The sequence below is a fragment of the Heliangelus exortis genome, chromosome W, assembly GCF_036169615.1.
Source record: "Heliangelus exortis chromosome W, bHelExo1.hap1, whole genome shotgun sequence".
Lineage (NCBI taxonomy): Eukaryota > Metazoa > Chordata > Aves > Apodiformes > Trochilidae > Heliangelus > Heliangelus exortis.
Window position 1 is genome coordinate 13,797,779 of NC_092453.1, and position 22,839 is coordinate 13,820,617.

General features: G+C 52.4%; 1 protein-coding gene across 1 annotated transcript; it reads left to right on the forward strand.

The window, feature by feature from the left end:
- The first annotated feature begins 14,434 nt into the window (after positions 1-14,434).
- Positions 14,435-18,865, forward strand: ST8SIA3 (ST8 alpha-N-acetyl-neuraminide alpha-2,8-sialyltransferase 3). Its single transcript, XM_071729730.1, has 4 exons — positions 14,435-14,650; positions 15,446-15,568; positions 17,579-18,136; positions 18,455-18,865. The coding sequence occupies exons 1-4, from the start codon at positions 14,472-14,474 to the stop codon at positions 18,735-18,737; spliced, it is 1,143 nt and encodes a 380-aa protein (XP_071585831.1). The 5' UTR covers positions 14,435-14,471; the 3' UTR covers positions 18,738-18,865.
- Positions 18,866-22,839: the final 3,974 nt, after the last annotated feature.

The following is a 22,839-nucleotide window of genomic DNA, read 5'->3' on the forward strand; positions in this document are numbered from 1 at the left end:
GTCTTTGTTTTTTTCCCCAACCTCCCAGCTCTAGTTCAGGCTTCCAGCCTTTTCCAAACAGGTTTTTCCATCCTTAATTACCGCTAAGAAAGTGACCCTGTGCGAGCCCTGCCACCGCTGCTCTCCTCTTGGCTGACAGACAACTGCCAGCCCGGCAAGAGCTACTAATTAGTAATTGATAAATCTAAGTGTGCTGCCCTCCCCCGGCAGCACCCTGCTTGATGACAGTAATTAATTGTCCATTGATCCCCCCAGGTTGATGGGCGCTCTGCCGAGGTGCTCGCCAGCTCCGCGCTCCAGGTGGGCACTGCCGGGGGGCTCGGTCCCAAACCAGCACACGGGAGCAGATTGGGAACGAGTTCTCCCTGGAAAAGGTTGTCAGGACCTGGCCCAGGCTGCCCAGGGCAGGGCTGGAGTCCCCATTATCCCTGGAAGGATTTCCAGTCCCTGGAGATGTGGTGCTGAGGGCCATGGGGCAGGGGTGGCCTTGGCAGGGCTGGGTTAAGGGTTGGATTTTATGAGCTTCAATGTCTTTTCCATCTGGAACAATTCCATGGCTCTATGATCCCCCTGAGAAACAGGGATGCTCCAGGGGACCCCCACAGCTCGGTCACCCAGCTCACTGCAAAATCCAGGTGTCATCTGCAAGTTTAACCCAAGCACTTGTTTTATTTCCTCACCTTTCTCCTAGGTCCTTCCTGGCAGCACCTATGGCAAACTCAAACCATGCCCAAAAGGAACAGGGATACTGGGAAGGATGGGAAAGGTCCTGTGCCTGGTGCTGCTGCTGCAGGGGCTTTGCTCTGAAGGTCTGAGCAGTGCCAGCACCTCCTGGGGTGCTTGTGGGCTCTGGACCTCTGGTGGGGAGAGGCAGGGAGGGGAGGAGTGGGTGGGAAGAGGAGTTATTCCTGTGCCTCCTGCAGCCTGGGAGCCTCTGCCTGCAGCAAGACCCAAGCTCAGGACTAAAATGCTAACCCAAAAATAAATTTGTGTTTTGCCATGAGCCAAACACAGTTTTTTCTGGGAGGAAAAACAATCAAACCACTTAAAAAAAAAAAAAATAAAGGGGGGGAAAAAATCTTAACTAGGTCTTTAAATTCCATCTCCCAAGGCAAATACTTGGATGACAAGGGTCGATCCCAAGGTTTTTTGGATGCTCATTATCACCCCATTAAAGTCCAGGGCTTGTTTCCTGCCCAGGCAGTGGGTTTGTCACGGAAAAGCTGACCCAGGAGCTGGGAACCATCTGGGCTTGTGGCTTCTGGGCACTCTGCCACACTTGGGGACAGCTCAGCTGGGTGATGGCACCAGAGCCTGCGTGCTCCTTTCCAGGAGGAATTTCTCCTTCCAGCCTGGTCCCAGCTGCACCACCGAGGGGCTTTGGCTGGGCTTGGGACCCCCAAAACCAGCCCCAGGCCTGGGTCTGTCCTCTCCTGTGGAGATCAGGGGATTTCAGTCTCTCTGGGTGTATTTAATTGTCTTCCTGGTTTTTTTCAGCATTTGGGTCAGGCTCCCAAGCACTGATCTGTTTGAGGGCACCCCGGGGAGCCTTTTGTTCTGCATAGGTGAAAAATTGTACCCACAAAAAGAGTTCCCCCTCCGATCAATTCCCTCTAACAACTTTATTGATTAGCTGCAGCAACATTTTTCATTTATTAATTATGAAGAAGATGTTCCAGTGATTACTGAAAGTTACCTGTCGTGCTGTACCCTACAGGAGAACTGGAGATTCTCCATGTCTTTTGCTCTGGGCCTTGGTCAGGAATCCCAGAAAAGAAAGGTTTGGGTTGGAGCAAGTGGGACCAAGCAGTGTGCAGGGAGCTGCTCCAGGCTGAGGAACGTGCAGCACCCCAGAGCCCCAACAAACCCAGTGCCAGAAACCCATGAAGGGTCGTGGAGGAGCCCTGGAGAAAGCTGGAAGGAGGAGTGAGAAGGAAAAGAAAGGTCAGAAAGAGGTAACTGAGGAAATGCAGCAAAGAGAAATTATAGAGGAGAGGATTGGAAATGTGCAACGGGTGTGGATACCTGGGAACATAAATCATGTGGAGCCAGCAGGAGATGGCACAGTGCTGGAGAGAACCAAAGGGTGACTGTGGACTGGTTATGAGTCTGAAATAGGGCATGTTGGCAAAATATCTGCCATGATTTATCTTCCACCACCAGTTATCCCAGGGAAGTGTCAGGCCTTTCCCAGGCAGCTCTTCTGAGGCTGAATCTCCAGCACTGAATTGATTTCTGACTCTGCCAGCCTGGGCTCAGCTGAGGATGGTAACAAATAACACAGAGAAGAGAAGGAAAAACTGGGAAATCAAAAAGAAGATTGCAGTCATGGGAAAAGAAATGCACTGAGCACTCCCCACACACAGAGGATGGGGAGCAGGCAGGGATTTGGGGACCTGTTTGCAAACAGAGCCCCGGTGATTACCCAAAATTAGCCTCTCCCCTGGGTACAGAAAGGTTGAATAATTCCGCTTCGCAGCCACCGATGACTACCCATGCAGGGGAAAATCCAAGGTAAAAATCTATATTTTTGCAAATATCTATATCTTAAAAATAAAGCCAGAGTTTAATAAGAAGGCTGCATGAACACGTGCTGTGCAGCAATGGCCAAGGCAGGCAGCACAAACTGCTCTGAGGATGGGACCTGGAGAGGCCCATCAGGTGCTGCAGAGACAGGCAGAGGCCAGGCAGGAGCCTGGGAAAAGCTTTGCTGGCAAGAAGCAGAAACCAAAAATACTCAGTGGCAGAAATAAAGCTGAGAGTGGGGAAAATGGAGCCGATGATCAATACCCGGAGAACCTGGAACAAAAAGAGAACCATGAACAATTTTTATTTCTGACCTGTGCTACCAGGGGGCTGAACTGAAGACCTGATTCATCTTAGAGAAAGTGTAGGCACAGTCAAAAAATGAAGGGGATTTAAATGAGGACATTGACTGCAGCATCTCTCGGGTGTGCTGCACACTCCTGCTGCCTGCCCAACCAACCCCCCCCTCTGAACCCATCACATCGGATCCAAGCAAAGGCAACAAGGTATTTATTTTCATGAAAATATGTATATCTATAGCTCAAGTGCCTAGATATACTGGTCATGGCTTATGTGTGGGTGATCACCACCAGGCAGTGGGTCCATGAGGTCCTGAGCATCACCAAGCACAGAGGGCAGGGAATGATGCTTTCCCACCTCTTCTCACAGTAAGAACTGGGAGCCTCCAACAAACACAGAGCTCAGCCCAGGAGGAGATAGATCCTCACACGACTTGGAATGACAATGCAGGGCTTGTTCCAGCTGCTGGGGAAGCTCCCTCCATCAGACCTCCAAGCTGGTGGCCAGCTCCAGACCTCTAGCTGTGCAGTCCCCCAGCCTCTCCAGGAGACCTGCAGTGGTGCTTGGCCATCCTCACCATGATGAAAACTCCCATTTCCCAGAAAATTAACCTAAACCTCCCCTGCCACCAACGCAGAACCTCAATTTCCATGCTGTCCTACTTCCCCACTGACTCCATCTGGGTGACAAAGAGGTCAAGGGACCGGCTCACCCAGCATCTCTGGGGAACTTGTTGGCACATCCAGGATTAGAGGCAGGGGTCCCAGGGTCTGTGGTCTCCTCCTGACCCAGCCTAAGCACAGGGCTCCTGCTGGAAAACAGATGGGAAGGAAAAATGATTGGAGGAGATTAATAAAATAATACTGATAGCAAACTAGATGGAAGGGATCAGGGCAGAACAGAGGGGCTGGAACAATGGTTTGGTGCCTCTGTGGTAAATGAGGAGGACAGATGCTTGCTTAAATTTGGGGATTAGATTTTGTAGGCTAAAGAAGATAAGAAATGAAATGATTACAGTATTATAGCATCAGTCTCCAGTGCACAAGCAGTTTAGAAAGACCCTGGTCAGGAGGAGCAGGGATGAGGGGACAGGGCCTTGGGCAAGGCAGGCTGAGGAGGTTCTGAAGGTGCTAAATGCCATCATGGACAAGAAGCTGTCCCTCGTGCTGCAGGGATGCTCCATGCTGGGAATGCAGAGGGGCAGCAGAAGCCTCTGTGGAGCAACCTCTGGGCCACCCTCTCACTGCCTTCTGCCTGGGCTCTGGACAGAGAGCTGCCAGAAAGGCTCCTGGAGCTGTGACCTGGCTCCCCAAACCCACCCAACAACCTGCACTGTGTCTGCCAGCCCAGACCCAGGCGTTTAGTTGTTATTTACCAGGGGTGTTTGGTTGTTTATTTGTAGGGTTGTTTATTTACTGACTGATGTGCACACTTGTGCAAACAGGGCAGTCAGGAACAGGAGATGTGAAAGAGGTGCCTGAGCCAGCTGCTCTCCAAGCGTTCCCTGGGGGACCAGATAGAGACTTTTTGCCCCAGTTTTTGAGGCAAGTTTAGCACAGCTTTCCTCTCCTGTTTCTCCTGGTCTCGTGCTGTTTGGGCTTTGGCCCCTGGTTCCAGCCATGTCCCCTGAGCAGGATATCCAGGGATGTGCTTGTGTGGCAGATGCAGGAGTGGAGTAACTGACTGGGGGGGTAGCTGAAGCCCCCAAGCCCGGGCAGGAGTTGGTGCTGTCCCAGAGACCTGACGGGAGGAGTGTTTAATCCCTCCCTTGTTCCTGGCTCTGGCTCCCTGCTCGTTGTTCCTCTAATTGGTACATGGGGGTTTATGATAAAGATCAAGCCCACTGGGTAATGGCAAGCGCTGGAGCTGCCTGGGGTTCATTCGCTGCCGTTCCTGCACTTATTATTGCTGGAATTAAATAGTTTCCCGTGGAGAAATGGCTAATGATGTCACTGGGATACGAGGAGGGAGGAGGCAATCCCAGCCCCTTCTGACCTGGCTGGGGGGCTCAGGCTGTGCCGGGAGCGATGCCACGGTGGGATGCAGGGGTGGGAGGGGGAGAGGGATGTGCTTTACGAGGGGAGACTCTCCTCTTCACACACAAATATCTAAAAACTATTAATTTCAGGCAGCAGCTAGGAAGAAATACATGAGAGGGAAATTGATTTCTATTTAAATGCTATGTTTTCATCACCTTTTTTCAGAGCACGAACATTCATCTCTGAGTACCTGTGCTAATTGATTTCAAATGCAATTCAACACAATCACTGTAGAATAATAAATCCAGGGGCGAAGGAGTCAAAGGAAGCTGGGGAGGGAGAAGGGCGAGCTGCTGGGGGGGGCAGCCTCTGCAGAGCCCCTCCCCAGGCTGGCAGCCCCCCAGCAGGTACCCCAGCCTGTCCCACAGGTAGCAGGGAGGCAGCCAGCCTGCAAAAGGTGGGGTCAGTCCCATTAGAGGAGTCATCTGGGAATTTACAGCTAATACAAGGGTTCTACTAATCCACATAAGCTTTCAGAGACTACCAGGGCAACGGGGCACAGGGAGTGGAGCCCCAGCAGCAGCACCATTCTTTTTATCTCGGGTTTTGTGTGTTCCTGTGGGCTCTCCAGCCATGCTGCTCCGTGTCACACTGGGTGCCCACTTGCTGTGGTGCCAGATCCCACAGTGTGAACAGAGTCCTCTGAGCCCCCGCAGCCTGAGCAGCCTCTCAGGAGCACTGTTAGTCCTCCCCAGCACCTGAATTAAATTTATTGCTGGGGATATTGGCTCCAGCATCTACTCGCAGAGGGGAAAAAAGTAAATAAAATTTCCTTCAGGCACATTGATCTTCACCAAGAGCCGGGGGGTGGTTCCCGGCAAGGCAAGAAATGGAAAGAGGAGCCACAGGAAAAACCCAGCCAGGCAGGAGAGGGTGGGAAGGACTCGCTGCCCACCCTGAGGCAGGGATGGAGCTGGTTTTGGCCGGGCTCTGGTTTTTGCCCAGCGTGAGGAAGGTGACAGCCTGGATCTCCTGCCAGCCAGGGTCACCCGGGCCACCCCCTTTCAACACAACCTGGAGCGAAGGATCTGAGCAGGAGGGGAGTGCAGAGGAGACCACTCCAGGGAAGCAACAGCTCTGAAAAACACAGCCAGCTTTTAGGTGTTTATCCTCAAATAAATAATGGAACATGATACCCAAAAAGCTGCTGTGGAAAAAGGGGCTAATGGAAGCCCTGGCTGAATGCGGTCACGGCGGGTGAGCAGCTCCTGCCGCAGCGTGTGGCACTTCCAGGCAGGCTCTGCAGCCCTGGCTGGTCCTCACCTCTCCACGGGATGTGGAGGCACCTGGGAGGGAACAGCAAATAGCCATAAAAATCACTCCCGAGCCGAAAATACACCGCAGAGAAACCCAGCTGAAAAAGCCTGACGCCTGGAGCCTGCGGGGGAAGGAGGGGAAGAGGCTCTGCTCACAGAATATGGAGCTGCTGAGGGAAAGAGAGATGGGATGAGGAGACATCTTCAACCCTGGGAATGAGGGCCCTGAGTTTAAGGCACAGTGACAAACTCCCCAAGGGGTGGTCACTTTGGTGTGCATCAGCCAGGATGTGTTTGGGGCTGCTCTCAGTGAGCAGCTGTCTAACAGGGCTCTGCATTAACTGCTGGGAGCCCAAGCCTTGAGAAAAGGAATAAAAACAACAGATCAGCCTCAAAACCAAATTAGACACAGAATGCTCCATGGCCCAGCCAAGGAAGGGGTTTGGAGGAGGGGTGGGGATGTCAGGGTCATGCCACCACCCTCCCCTAGGTCTGTAGCCAGCTCTGCCCCCTAAAACCTTCCTCCAACCATAAGTGAAACAAAGTTTTAAGATTTTCAGAAACGAAGCCCCAGAGGTGCTAGGAAGGGCTGCAGGGAGGGACTGGACATGCAGCCACTGCCATGGGACGACCAGGAGCAGCAGTTCCCAATGGAAAACCTCCCTGGGATCCACACCCCAGGAGGATGACAAGAAATGTATTTATTTATAACATTCACTGGAGCTGCCTGCACACCCTGCCACGGGATTCAGGAGTCGGGATCCACCCGTCCCCGTGGGAAGGGCTGTGGGGGACGTGGCTGACCCCCGGCACCCCCGCTGCCTTCGGCCTCGCAGTAACAAAGAGATTCCACTGCCAGTTCAGAGGTTGTGAATTTGATAAACTGCCTCATATTTTTAAATGAAAAAATGATACTTCATCTTCCTCCTGGCAGAGAGCTGGGAGATGCTGTACAGTAATATATGCCTTTTTTAATACAGGGCTCGCCAGCTCGGGCCAGCGGCCGTATGAAGAATGGAGTCGCAGGCAAAAGGTTAATAGAGCATTGGTCCTTTTTTAATTGAAAAAATGACTGAGGGACCATGTAGCAGACCAAGCAGTAATATTATTACAGGCTGTAAGTACTGTTCCAGAGACTTACTGTTCATCTGGGAGCAGAGTAACGAGCACGGGGCTGTGCCTCCCACCGCGCCGGGGACACGGGCTGGCTGGCAAACAGGTTGGTAACCAGTCAGCTCCAAAACCAGGGATTATTTCATAAATGTCTGCCTGCATTTGCAAACTCTGTGTGTGGCACAGTCCTGCCAGCTGAATCTCTGGCAAAGCTGATTGTCCCACACCCCACCTCAGGAGCATCTCACCTGCACCCATCCCGGTGCTGCCCATCCTCTGGGTCCAGCACCAGCAGCATCTCTGCAAGCCCCCCCACACCCTCCTGCTTGAAACCTGCTGCCTGGGGACTTTATCACTGCAAGGGAGAACTTGTCCCTTCCTTTGGCAGCAGAGGAGGCCTCAGGGACCCCAGGATCCTCACAAAACCTTGTGCCCTCACTGCTGGGGTGACAGCCTGGTCACAGCTCCCAGCACTCTGTCCCTGGACAACCCCATGGGGATTTCATGGGGTTTTTTTTTCCCATTTGTGACTGTTTTCTGGCAATGGATGGTGAGGGTTCCACCAGGCCCTGCATTAGCTGAGCCCCCCCAGCCCTGTGCTCAGCCCCCCCGTGATGGAGCTCCCGATAAAGCCCTGACCAAAGGATGGATCACTAACACCATCATTTGTGCTGTATTTTTCTCCCCTGTGGAGGATGAGCTCCAGTTACTCCCATCCATCTCATTCTTTCAAAGTCATCTTCATTCTGCAATTTCCCCTCACCCCGAAAAGAGTGAAAAATCAATCCCTTCCTTTCCAGTTTCAGAGGGGGAGAGGGCAGGAGCCTGGTGAGAGCAGCAGGTGCCTCTGGTGCTTCCACTGGCCCTGCCCAGGCAAGGGTGGGCAAAAAAACCCTGTTTCTGCTCTTGAGAAGGTGAAGCTGTGGCAGGCAGGACAGCAGCTCACAGCTCATGTGCCCCAGAGCTGTCCCAGCTTTCCTCTTGCCATTATCCCATTATCCCACACCATTCCAGTGACATTCCCACACTGTATTTACATGCACCTACAGGAAAAGAGTTGATCCATGAAAATCATCTTTTCCTTTAAAGAAAGAAAGGAAGCAAACAAATAACAAAATCTGAAATATGAGCTCATTACTCAATCAGTTGCTCCCATCTGCTCTGTGGGGACAAAAACCTGTCCCTGGGATCCTGTTATCCCTGGGCATCCCAGCCCTGGGATAACAGGGACAGGGTGGGGGGAGGCTGTCCCCATCCCAGCTCTGTGGCCACATGGGAGCTGTGGCTGTCCTGCATCACCACAGAAAGGATTTAGCAAACATGTTAAAGCCACGAAAGAAAGAGGATGGGCCCCAGCCTCAGCCCCAGTGCCTTGTCCTCAAATAATGGCAGTGTGGCTTGGTTAGAGGGTCAGCAAAACACAAGTCCCATCCCTGCCAGCACAACATTCTTTGCTGTAGAATGGTTACTTTTACACTTAAATTCATCCTCTAATATATCACTATTGTACCCCGTGCCATATCTGACAACAAATATGATTTTAGGTGTCATGCAGCAGGCATTTAATTATTGGAGACATGGGCTTAATGGTGTTTGTGTCACAGGAGCGAAGGGTACAGATGTGTCTTGGCTCAAGGAGGCTGAAATCCTTGCTTCCAAGCTACCTCTCCTGATAATAGGTAATTTTACAAAAATGGTTAAATGAATCAGATTCAAACAAGGTCTGTTTTTTCATCTGATCAATAGCTCTGAAAGAAACAATGCCAAATATCATGAGTTATTGTGCAGCACTGATGACTGTCAGGACAATGGGAATAGCAAAGACAAATACACACCTTTTCCTGGGTTATTACTTTAAGCCTTTTATTATCATTATTATGGGTGATTAAAAATCCCATTAATCAGATGCTAAACAGATTAAACCCTATGAATTAATTTTCTGGAAATAACTAAGACAAACATTCTGTGCCGAGCTCATTTAATGAAATAGAAGCTGTTTATCTGCAAAATTAGGGCTTGTGCATATCTGAGCTTCAGCTGGAAAAATCCACGGCCGTGCGAGTGCAGGCTGGAGACACCAACGATTTTTTACCCTTTCTAAGTAAAAGAAAGATCTTGCTCTAAGTAATTTATGATTCATTACACAAAGAGCTCATTAGCTAGGACCAGAAAATAAAATCACGATCATTTAAGAAATAATTCCTTGATGTAGTGTTTGTGAAAAGGATGCTCCAGGAGCCAGGGAGCGTGTGCCGTGGGAGTGGGGAGAGGAGCCCACCCTGCCCCACTGCCCACCCCTGGGCACTCAGAACCCCCCCCGTGCTCATTTGTTGCTACTGTACACCCTGCACGTGGGTGTTTATGCTCCTGGTCCTGCCAGGGTGCTAACCCTGAGTTATCACCATCCCTGGGGTGATGAACAATCCCAGTCTCCACAGCCTTTCTCTGCTTCCTTTTGTGTTAAAGAGGAAACACTGAAGGAGCTTTTAAACCCAGTATCCGACTCTTAAAGCATCATCAGAGACAATTCTGTTTGCATTCATTTATAGCCCTCTCTAGAAATTGCCTATTGAATTACTATTTCTTGTGCCTGCTTAAATAAATGGGTGTATTCGTTATTGCTGTTGAAAGTTCCATGTTTGGCCTTTTTGAGTCATTTGATTAGGAAGCAGAGAGAATATTTTAGCAGCAAAGAAGGCCCTGACAATCAGCACTAGTAGGAATAATCCAATTGTCTTAGCAAGGAAGGGCAAGGGTCCTCCTAGGAGGTCAAAGCTCCCCCAGCACAATTAGAACTGTAATTACTGCAATTGGTTGAGGCTCTGCCAGCGGAGGCAGAGCCCTCAGAGGGGAGACAGGAGCTCCCCGTGCCTGGGGCAATGGGCCAGGCTGGACACTGATGTGACAGAGCTGTGCAGACCCCCACAGCCAATCTCTACCCCCCCCCCCGCCACAGCACCATTGACCCCAGAGCTCATTTGGGCTCCTCGTGTGACACCAAGGTCCAAACGGGCCCTTGCCAGCAGCTCCGTGGTGAGCGGTGCTCAGACACGCTGCCTGCAATTCACATTGCACAACAGCCTCCCCGTGCCTCAGTTCTGTGTTCCTCCTTCTCAGCATCGGGTGTTTTTGTACAGGATTTGTACAGGATTCATCATTTTCTGTCACTCTGCCTTTAGCAGGAAGGGGGCCAAGCGCCACTCCCCGGATCCTGATGAGCTGAGGGCAGCCACCCCGTGGGACAGGAGAGCAGAGGTGCACGTCCACCTGAAAATATATGTTCCCTCCCAGGTAAATCCCTGCAGAAAACTCAACCAAGGCGTAATATCCAAGGGCAAGACACTGCAGAAAGCCCAATGGGAGGGGCTCTCCCCTCTGCCGTTCAAATCACTCCCCCCAACCACCCTGGACCACCAGGAACTGGGATGGACCTGACCCTGTGTGCTGGGATGAATTCTGCCTCTGTGGGAACCCTCTGCTATGGTACTGGAACTCGTGGCTTTGCTTTTGAGGATTTAATAAAACCTGCAGAAGTTGGCAGTGGGATGCAGAGGTCGTGGTCACCTCTCCTTCCTCCTGGCCCAGAGAAGCTGTGGCTGCCCCATCCCTGGCAGTGCTGAGGGACAGGTTGGATGGAGCTTGGAGCAACCCGGGCTGGTGGGAGGTGATAATCACTCCATAGGGAAAAAAAAATGAAGAGATCTGGGACTTTTTTTTTTTTTTCCAGTGCAGAGGATTCTTTCTAAACACAGGCACTCTGCAGGCAGCTTGGTGACGTGCACCCTGTTCATCACTGCTCACCCTGCCCACCTCAGGGGCTGCCCATGGTGCAGATCTCTGTCCTTGGCCTGTCCCCAAGGGCCACAGCCATGTGCCAGCCACAGAGGTTTGTGCAGAGCCCGAGGACAACACCCACAGCAGCAGCTTGGGCGAGGGGCAGAGATGGAACCTGCTGCAGTGCTGTGCATCCCTGCAGTGCCAGGCATCCAAGGCTGAAAGAACCTCCTGGCCATCGTAAAGGCAGAAAGAGATGAGTGCCCTTTATGTCCAGCAAGCATTTTTGCAAATATAATTAAAATAAATACATATCTGGGACTGCTCTGACCACAGGTATAAAGATGCATTGCCAGATTTTTAAAACAAAATAACTTAAGCACTTAGGAGAGGACTGGAGCAGACTTTGGGTACTTATGCTGAAAGTAATTGTCCCAGGAAGCCCAGTTCAGCAGCCCCCCGGGCTGAGAGCACTTAGGCCCGTGTGGGCAGACGTTCAACAATGCATTTAGCTGCCCCAGTGCTGCATCAGCAGAACCCACGGGGACTTCTGCAGGAGAGTGACTCAGGGAAACCACAGGGCCAGGGGGGGAGGGATGGGGTCCCACCAGGGTCCCATCTGGCACCTGGTTTTAAAGGGAGTTTAAGACTGTTTTTGGGTGCAGCCCACCAGACTGAGACCCGCTTATGCTTGGAGACCCTGAACAGCAGCTTCAAAGAAGGGAGGGAAGCCACAAAGCTATCCCTGAACAGGTGGATTTCAGCAGGGACATATCTTTAAAAGCCACCTTCTCTGTAGAGTGAAGGAGACCATATCCCATTTGCATGAATAAGTCAGAGGAGTGCTGGCCAGGCTGTGTTTTGCTGCAGCAGGTTGGATTTCCATGGCTGATGGGAGAGCTGGAGCCCCAGTGCTGCCAGCGCTCACCGGGCACAACAGGAAACCACATTCCCCTTGGAGAGCCTCAGATCTCATCCAGACAGCAATTCTTGCAGATCCTTGCTGTGCCACTGATGGAGTTTCCAGCAAACAGGCTCCCCGAGGAGCGGGTCTTCATCACCAGCCAAGAACTTGGTGTAACCCACACACTGAGCTTCACCAGCACTGACCCTTCCTTCCTGCTCCCTGCCTTCAGCACAGCTGCTGGACAGACCCCTGGGCATGGGGACAACCCACCACCCCTTCCACCACTACTTTTCACAACAAGTAACCCCCCAGCCTTCCCAGGAGCTGGCACCAGGCTCCCCCACTCCCCTGGCCCAGCCCAGTGCTGTGTCAATTACAGGGAAATCAATGGCCATACTGCTCAGGACTCCTCTTCACCATTCAGCACGGATGATATCCTTCACTTTCTAGCACTGATTCATTTACTTTCGGGCTCTCCAGGGGCTCCTGACATATTGCTATCTCTGAAGAATCTGCAGACAGAACTGTCTTTGTTTCCATCGCAACTTGTGCCGGGGCTCAGGCCGGGAGGAGAGGGGCTGGGACACACAGCAAAGGGTTAAACACTTCTTGGACACCTTTCTGGTGTCTTCTGGGATCTCATCTGTACAGAGATTGGGCAGCATCAGGGAGGAAAATTGCTCCAAACCCAGGCCTGGCCACCAAACTCCTTCCTCCAGTTCAGGGCTGCTCTGGCTGAGCTGTTCCCAAGAGCAGGACAGGTCCCCAAGGACTGGGAGAGCTCCTTCTGACTGTGGAGTGCCAGAAAGGGGGAAGAGGAACAGCAGGAGGGCTGTGAAATCTTACACTGGGGCTTAAACCCAGCCCTAGGTCAGAAACTACACAAAACTTCATGTTAAGTATTATAAGAATTGATTTCCTAAATATCCAAGGGTGCAGAGTGGTGGGTGGGAAATCCTGAGCTGCTTGGGTGAAGATGTTGAAGCTGGGGATGCCATACACTGCGTGGATGGCAACAGAAATCATGTAGAGTCACATAAAAAAAATCTACCTCCTGTACCAAAGCAGCGTTTTTTCCTACATTTCCATCCTGTTCTCCCCCCCACCAAAGCCACAACTGTCCCACAGGAATGGGATACAGACCTCCAGGCCATACTCAGGCCAAGCTCCCACCGAAGGCTGAAGAGCCACACGTTGACGTAAAGCCCAGCCCTGCGAGCTCCTCATGTTCCTCCTCTTCAAAGAGAGCTTCATGCATGGAGAGCTTGTAGGATTTAGCCCAGAGCAAGGATGGTGCTACAAAGACAGTATTTATTATTTATAAGGCACTTCTGTGAACTCAGGGCTCAGAGCTGTCTTGAGGGGGGGGGAAAAGGTAATGTGAAGAAACACTGCAAGTGTTGCAGCATGCAGAAGGCATGTTCACAAGAGACTGCTGCTACTGCAGGAGTCAGGCTCTCTTGGAGTTCACCTGAGATGTGCTGGCTGATTTCTGCAGCCAGCAGGGTCCTTTCTGGGGGCAGCATGCCCTAAATGCCCATCTTTTCACCAGCGAGGGGTATGCTGAGCCAGCACAGGTTTGGCACTGTCCTGGTGCAGTCTGTGGTGCTTTATGGGACATATGGTCACCTATAGAGTCACCAGGAAAAGACACAACCCCCAGCCCTCTGCTGGGAGCCGAGGGGGCTCCTGCACCCACTACTCAAGCTCCCAGGGCAGGCAGAGGGGGCTGCACAGCCCCAGCTCCCAGCCCTCCTCACCCCCACATGCACCCAGGGGGCTGGGAGAGGGCACTGCAGGACGAGGGCTTTTGGGGGCACCACAGTGGCTGCCAGGCTCAGGCACCCCCAGGCTGTTGGGGGTTGCTGGAGAGCACCCCAAGGCTGGCAGGGCTGTCACTCTGGGCACCCCAGGGATGTCAGAGGACCCTAGGGATGCTGAGGGACCTCAGGAGGTCAGGGTGGGCACACTTGGGATAGCTCCTCATGTAGCTGGCACTGCTGGGGGGCACGGCAGAGCTACAGGAGGGAGCAGGGGCTGTCTGGGTTGCACCGGGGCCGTCCAAGTGGACACCTCTGGGCTGCCGTGACTGCTGGGGTGGTCCTGGGGCTGCTGGAGGGAGATACAGGGGCTGCCGGGGGTGGTCCTGGGCCACTGGGATGGCTCAGGGGCTGCCGAGCGGGCACGGAGGCTGGCGGGGTGCTTCAGGGGCTCTCTGGGGAACATGCCGGATCTGTCGGGGGGTTCCAGGTCTGTGGGGAGGACCAGAGGATTTCTGGGGGGCACAGCGGGGATGTCGGAGGGCAGGGGGCTGTGGCGGGGGAGCAGGCCGGGGCTGCGGGGCCGGGACGGTGCGGCTGCCGCCCCCGGCTGCCATTTCATCGCGCTGCCGTTCGCTCCCTCCCTCCATTTTCTCTGCGGCTGCCGGAGGTACCGGTGCCGGCCCCGGCCCCGCCACCGCCCCGCTCCCGCCGCCCCCCGCCCCCCATGTAGCCCGTCGGCAGCTCCCCCCCCCCCCCGCCCCGCACACGCCCAGCCGCGGGGCCGCCTCCCGGCATGAGGAGCTGCAAGATGGTGCGGGTGGCCAGCGTGCTGGGGCTGGTGATGCTGAGCATCGCGCTGCTCATCCTCTCCCTCATCAGCTACGTCTCCCTGAAGAAGGACAACGTCCTGGGCGCGCCCCGCGCCGCCGGCCCGGGGGGGCCCCGCATGTACATGTTCCACGCGGGATTCAGGTGAGGCCCCGGCGCGGAACGGGGCTCGGGGACCGGGGGCCGACCCTTCCCGTCTTTTCCCTTCCCATCCCCGCGGCCTCCCCTGATATTCCCGGGCAGAACCGGGCCTGGCAAGGCCCTGCGGGCCCGGCCCCAGCGCTGGGTGCAGCTCCCACCGCCTCGCCCCAGCCGGGATGCGGCTCCCACCGCCCCCAGACCCGGCGGCGGGGAGCGGGAGAGACCCCTGGGATCCCCGCGATACCGGGGGTGGGGACTGCGCCGGCCGTTGGAACCGCAATGCTCCAGGGGGCATGATCGGTGGGGAGCAGCCCGATAACCGCCCGTCCCGGCCGGTAGGGCACGGTACCAAGCGGTATGGCACCGTACAGCCCGGTACGGCACGGCTCGGTACCGCTTGGCCCAACACGGCATGGTACGGCCCGGCCCAGCCCGATACAACCCGACACGGCCTGACACAGCCCGATAGAAGCCGGTACTGCCCAATACAGCTCAGTACAGCTTGGTAGAGCCCCGTACGGCCCGGCACAGACCGGCCCGGTAGAGCCCTTCTCAGACCTGTACATCCCGTCCCGGTACATGCCGGCCCATCCCGTCCCGGTACCCCCAGGTCCGGCCCGGCCCGGCCGGTCCCGGCGGCAGCGTCCGGCGCTGTCCGTGGTGCTGATGCCGCCGGTGCGGGGAGGGCAGGGCCGGTAACGGGCTGCGGGCCTGGGGCTGCGGGTGTCCGTGTCTGTCTGTTTGTCTGTGTCTGTCTGTCCGTGTGGGTCTGCGTGGGTCCGTGCGCTCCGTTCCCAGGTCCCAGTTCGCGCTGAAGTTCCTGGACCCCTCCTTCGTCCCCATCACCAACTCCCTGAGCCAGGAGCTGCAGGAGAAGCCCTCCAAGTGGGCCTTCAACCGGACCGCCTTCGCACACCAGCGGTGAGCATCCCCACCACCACCCCTCTCCCCTTCCCTCCCTCCCTCAGGCTGTTCCTTTCCCCCCCAGGATTTAAGAAAATACAATCAGGGAGGGCTAAATACTCTGAGCTCTGAGTAATTTGCCAGCAGTGAGAGACAAAGGCTGAATCGGAGCATTTCCCCAGATGGTTACAGCTATCTTGGAAGAATTGATTATTTCAGAGCAGGGCACCGGGCTGCAACACGCATTATTTTACCAAACAGAACGTGACCCAGTTTCCCGAGGTGCGAGTGAAATTGTCATTACTCCAAGATAAATGGCTGGAGTTTTTTAAAACTTGAAACAAATCGGGTTGTAGCAGCCATGAAATGCTGTGCTCATGGAAGCCAAAGCATGCCCAGCTGAACTTCCCAGCTCAGAGCAGATCTGAGCAAGTGCAGTGCTGCTCTGCCTCCTGGCACGGGTGCAGATGAGGGAGCTCAAATGGGGGTGTCCCAACCTGGATCCAAGGGAAACACCCTCCTTGTGCATCACCTTCTGCTTCCTGCCTGCAGGCTGCACTGCCTGCCCTGCCAGCTGTGATGGAGAAGGTGTCTGTGTTACCTCAGCTCCCTCAAAGCTGCTCTGTACTTAAGGGGAAGTAAAACAGGCTGTCATTCTTCTCACTGTGACATCAGCTTGGTGGTGTCTTCCCAGCCCTTTTTATTTATTTGCTTTACTGAAATATAGATTCATATGTATCAGTAAATATGTATATTTACTGATATATATATATGTATACGTATATATACTAAAATTATATGCAAGAAAACAAAAAAACATTTAAAATAGTTATCACCACCTTGGACTGTAATTTTGTCCTGCTAAGTGCCTGCTGGTCACAGTGGGGCAGATAGTGTCCCTCTGCTCTGCCTATAGCCCCCAGAAGCCACGGGCCACAGAGGACAGATGGTACTTTGCTGCCCCATCCTGTCCAGAGATCCCCCAGGATGGTGTGACAGTGACCACCCCACAGTGTTGCTTCATTGCTGGCACCATCAGCTCGTCCTTCCAAAGTCTCTCTGTGCCACCCCTCTGGTGATTTTAGCTAATGCCTTAGGATCTGCCTTTGCTCTTGTCCATCAGCCATAACCCGTAATTAGGGCACCCAGTGGGACTCCATTAATGCTCAGACACTGGAGGATGCGAGCTGGAAGAAAGGTTGTTTTCCATAAACATGAGCAAATGAAGCGGTATTGGTTTTCTAATTTTATGCCCTGCAAGGGAAATTCCTGAGCAGGGTTAGTTTTGTTTGGTTTTTAAGTATCTTTAATAACCCTTGTAAAAATGCTGGCGTGCTTGCCCAGCTAGGACATGAAGGAATTATGTTTCCAGAAATGGAGACAGTGGCAGCCCCTTGTTTTTGTGATTCCAAGCTTCTTAATGAGAACACAAAACATATGTATTTAAAAACGAGCTCCTGGTATTTTAGCTGACTATCCCAGACCACTTGGTTTCACTCCACATCCCTGCCAGAAATCCATGGTCCCGTTCCAAGAGGGAAGAGCACCAGCAGCAGGCTGGCCCAGCAGGACTGTGTTCTGAACCATCAGGACTGTGTCCTGCACCATCAGACCTGTGTCCTGCACCATCAGGCCTATGTTCTGCACCATCAGACCTGTGTTCTGCACCATCAGGACTATGTTCTGCACCAGCCCTCAGCAAGGGGACCCACAGCTGCACACCTCTCACTGACACAGGAAATTCAGTGTTTTAGTAATTGAAGTCCGAGAGGCACAGAGGCATCCTTAGCTGCCCTTAGTAAAGCCAAGCAGAGCTCTAGATGGGGAGACAGCTCCAGAATTCCTGTCTGTTTATCTTAATTTAAAATCCATTGCACTACATTGCTTAGGAAAATACTACAAAAAAAAAAAAAAAAAAAAAAAAAAAAAAAAAAGCAAAACATAAGCCTAGCTAGAAGGGAAATCTCTGCACTTCAGAAAGAGAGGACACATAACTCTGTTTTTTTTTCTTTTCCTGCTTTATTTCAGGCAAGAAATCTTGCAGCATGTCGACGTCATAAAAAATTTCTCTTTGACCAAGAACAGTGTTCGGATAGGGCAGCTGATGCATTACGACTATTCCAGCCATAAGTACGTTTTCTCTATCAGCAATAACTTCAGGTCACTGCTTCCCGATGTGTCTCCCATCCTGAACAAACATTACAACATCTGTGCCGTGGTTGGGAACAGTGGGATCCTGACTGGGAGCCAGTGTGGGCAAGAAATAGATAAATCTGATTTTGTTTTTCGTTGCAATTTCGCTCCGACCGAGGCTTTCCAAAAAGATGTTGGGAGGAAAACCAATCTTACAACCTTCAACCCCAGCATCCTGGAGAAGTACTACAACAATCTCTTGACCATTCAGGATCGCAACAACTTCTTTTTAAGTTTGAAAAAGCTGGATGGGGCCATTCTTTGGATCCCCGCTTTTTTCTTCCACACATCGGCGACGGTGACGAGAACGCTGGTTGACTTCTTTGTGGAGCACAGAGGGCAACTCAAGGTCCAGTTGGCTTGGCCAGGAAATATCATGCAGCATGTTAACAGGTGTGTGTGTGCTTGCCTTGCTTTTCACTCACCAGAAGACATCTCTCTCTGTCCAGATTCAACTCATTCGTTTCTCCAGCCGTGCCCAAGGGGTTCAGCCCTCTCTGGGCACTCAGGGCCGTGCTGCTTGCTTTGGCAGCAAAGGCAGCCAGTGCTTCACCTGGGCTTCTCCACCCCTGCCCAGGCTGGATGACACCAGACACCTCACTGGGTTCCCCCACGGGTGGGAGGAGGATGGGGAGCAGGAATTTTGCTCTGCAGAGCAAGCTGGTGGTGTTACTGTCACCCCAGACTAAGAGCCCTTTGTTTTTCTCCCAGGTACTGGAAGAACAAGCACTTGTCACCCAAGAGGCTGAGCACAGGTATTCTCATGTACACCCTGGCATCTGCCATCTGTGAGGAAATCCACCTCTACGGGTTCTGGCCCTTCGGGTTCGACCCCAACACGCGGGAGGACCTCCCGTATCACTACTATGATAAGAAGGGAACCAAGTTCACCACCAAGTGGCAGGAGTCCCACCAGCTGCCTGCAGAGTTCCAGCTGCTCTACAGGATGCACGGTGAAGGACTGGCCAAACTCACCTTGTCTCATTGTGCCTAAGAACCAAAATCTTGAAGTGCCAAATGATTGTCTAAAAAAAGTGCCCAAAACCCAATCAAATATTCTTCAGATATAATTCTAAAAAAAAAAAAAAAACAAAAAAAAAAACAAAAAACCACACAGAAAAATCCAAAACAAAAAAACCCCCAACCACATTAAATCTCTAAAATATTTTCCATGAGATAAAGATGCTTTTCAGTCACCCTGGCCCTGCTCATCCCAGGGCCCAAGCACATTTAGCAGTGCCCAAGCATTGCTCAGGCTCTGTGGATGCCACCCATGCCGCAGCCAAGCTGAAAACTTTTGCATTTATAGCTATGCTACGAAGTATGTTTTAAGGTATTTTCATACATTTGGCATTCCACTAAATGCCCCAAATCTCTTCATTTTGTTGTTAGCTTTAGAAATGCTGTTTTCAAAAGGTTTTGCTTCTCTTGTCCACGTTGCTGTCAGTAGCTCAGCACACAGACGTTGCCGTGGCCGATCGCAGACGCCTCCCAGAATCCCAGATCATTGCCACGGGCAAGTTCTCCAGTGTGGATCCTGACTCCCACTGCTTGCTTGTTTTCGTATTTACTGAATTTTACATTTTTTTAATAATAATGTGAAGACAGTGACGATACAGCTCGTTCTTTAGCTAAGCTGTTTATATTGCTCTCAGAATACTTCAGCTTTTTAATTCAGTTTGGGTCAAATTCTAGTCCAGATAAGCCAGGCTGAAATGGGTTTGTTCCCATGCCTGTGGTACTATTTGGTCTTTTGATTTTAAAGTTAACTCACCACGATAAATGATGTCAGGTTTCTCTGGAGATGTGTTGGGGGAGAAGCCATCCAGGCTCCAGGATTTTCAAAAATGTTTTTTAAAGGGAAGCAAGGGTGCAGGAGGTCAGGGATGAGGAAGTAGGGTTGCCAGAGTTCCTCATTTATGTCTTTAAATCCACCCTGAAGCAGTGGCTCCATTTTCCAGTTGCCAACAGCCATGCAAGGTGGCCAAAGGAAGCCACAGCATCCTTGGCACTGCTGGGAACCAGGCTGTTGGGGAGGGGACAGCCTTGGGGTCACTGAGGGGCTGGAAGTGTTGGCCTCGATCTCTCAGGAGAAAAGGGCCTGTGGAACAGCTGGGTTTCTTAGTAAAATACTTCCAAGTATTTTAGCATTTTTCTACTCTTCTGTCCGATGCTGACAGCTGACCACGCACTGAAAGAAGATGCAGAGTCCAATTTCAATTCATACTTTCAAATGGCACTTTTTTCATTTTCCTCAGTCTCTTTCCCTCCAAGCCAAGGCAGGAGGTGAGGAAGGAATTCTGAGTACAGCACCAGGCCCGAGGGGCTTGGAGCACCTCCCAGTGTCCATCACCACCGTGGCACCACAGCCCAAAGCTGTGACCCCACTGCATGGGTGCAGGGGCAGCTGGAAGCTTCCTCCCCGTTTCAGTTCCCCCACATTCTCTGGCTTTTGCCATTCTCTGGCTTTTTTTCAGGACTGCTGGGGGCAGGGGCAGAGCAGGGTGCTGCTGGGTGGCACCTCCATCACGGGGACAGAGGGACCTGTGGGGTGGCTGCAGCCAGGCTTGGTGGGCAGGTCTCCAGGTCGTGCTGGTGGAGCAAGGCAGATGTCCTGGCATGTCTGAGGACCTTGGGCTGCCTCCCCAAAGCTCTGCACATCTCCTCTGTGCTCAAACTACTGCTTCAGAGGAGCTGGCAGAGAAATCAGGAGCTGAACCCACCAGCCTGAACTGCCCCCCAGGGCAGGTTGTGAATTTTCCGTCATTTACTTTTTTGTACGTTCTATTTTGCTTCCTAATGACAAGGAACTGTGAGGATTCCCCCTGTGGTCCCCAGCACAGCCCTGGCAGCAGAGCCAGAGCCTTCCAGAGGCTCCCGGGGCAGAGAGGGAAGCAGGAAAACGGCCGCAAACGCTCGGAAATGGGAATACAGAAAAATCATTGACAGAGAGCCATATTATATCATTGATTTTTAAACAAAACTCCCCATCGATTTTTCAGAACCACATTGAACGTTTCAGAACCATTGATTTTAATGGGGAGTCCTGCCCCCCGGATCAATGGCGCAATACGGTCCCCAGTAAATTGCTTCTTGGTATCAATATTTTGTGTCCGAGTTGTGGTGAGGTGGGAAACCGTCTGAAAATGTGCAGCTCTGGTGCTTTGGTGGGGTTTTGTCTGCTCTTTGAATTCTGCTTCTGGAGAGCAAGCAGGGGAAGGCAGGTGGTGCCGAGGGGTGGGAGCTCTGTGTGTGTGGGGCTGGGGGCATCGGGCCCCCGGGGCATGGGGGGGAAGCAGAGCAGTAAGAGTGGGAATAGGTGTGAATAGGTGTGTTGCCTCCTCTTCTTTTATACACCTGGGGGGTTGCATTTGTGTTGCTTGCATCTCTGGGGTGTCTGGCAGCAAGAGACATGAAAGCAAAGCCGGGCTGGCTGCCAGGGGGAGGTGTGGAGCATACCAAAAAGCAGAGAGCACTTGAGAGCTGGAACTGTGAACAGAGGCTGCAGAAACAAACAGGTCCTTTAGGGAAAAACAGGTTTTCTGTAAATGAATGTGTGTGCAATGCCTGATGGATTTGTTTTAAATAACCATAATAAAAAGCGAAACACTTTTTAAAAAGGAGGAAAAAAAAAGAAAAAAAAAAAGAAAAAAAAAAAAAGTTATGCCATAGTTGTAATAAAGGGTTCGTTGTTTAATGGCCATAGTCAAAGCATTGCTTACTTTGAAATGGCTGATGTTCACTGGGGGCCAGGGCACAGGCTCAGATGACCATGGTGTGAGACAGGTTGTAAGCCAAGCTGGGAGGGTTCAGCCCTGCTCCCGCGGGACCTCTGGAGGTGTCAGCAGGACCGGGACCAGGATGGGGCCCATGGACTGATGCTTCTTGTCCTGGTGGTGGCCCAGCCCCTGGCCTGCCCTGTGCATTGTGCCTGTCCCTTCAGGGCAGGCTGAGGAGCAGGGCCCAGAGCTCCTCATCCTCCTCCTGAGCACCCTTGGTGGGGACCCACACCACGATCCATTCGGGAGCTCTCAGCAATGTGATTCTTTGGTGTGAATGTGCCTGCAACATTGACTTATGTGCCAAAACACAATATTGAATGCGTTGTTTTTAAATAAAATGTTTTATTGTGCATTGGAAGTCTGTAAAACTCAGCTGTTTCTGCTTCGTTATTATTGTTGTTGTTGTTATTTTCTGCCCTGCTGTCAGAAATCACGATGAGCCCTTCCATGTTTTAAAGGATATGCTGGGAAAGTGCTGAAGTGGTATCAGAGCACACCACAGCCAAATGGGAGAACTGGGGGACCCCGAGGGCTGTGTTCTGTACACCTGCCCCTGCTTTTCTCCGTGTCTGCCTTAAACAAAAAGGTTTTACTGGAAAACTTCATCAGAAGAGTTGCCAAAGGTGCTGTTTACTTCCCCTTCTATTTCATTAGGCAGTGCACTAAGCTCAATATGAGGGATCAAATTCTGCACTCTTCTGGAATTCATGGCCTTACAGAGTGTGCAATCCTGTTGGCAGCTTGGCTCAGGGTGTAGTGACATGAGGTAACCAGGTGCCAATAATTGCCAGGTAGTGGGCTTGACCTGGTGTGAAGCCCACCTGTGCCTCATTAGGGCAGACCCCTACTGAGCATGAGCAGGATTAGGGGGCCAATAAAAGGCTCACACCTGGCATAGCCACTGGGTAGTTGGTCACCTTTGGAGCAGTAGCACTGATCCAGGCTGGTCAGAGCACCACTCGTGAGATTCTACTGGGACACCTGGTTGGACCTTGGAGCGCTGCATCCATAGAAGAGGTTCATCTTGCTACATCTGGTGGAGAATGTGGGCAGAGACCTCGACCTAGCCCGTGCTCAGAAGAATCAGAAGGAAGGGAGCCAGTCCGGCGCAAACCGGCGTTAGCAGAAAACCCAAGGAGTCGGGTAAGAAGATCCACTACCTGGCAATTATTGGCACCTGGTTACCTCATGTCACTACATCAGGGTGTTTGTTCCTCACCATGAGTTCCATTCTCCTGCAGTCTGTTGGGAAATGGTGATGCTGTCAGGGAGGGACCTGGCAGGGCTTGTCCCTCAGGGGTGCAGGATCCCGAG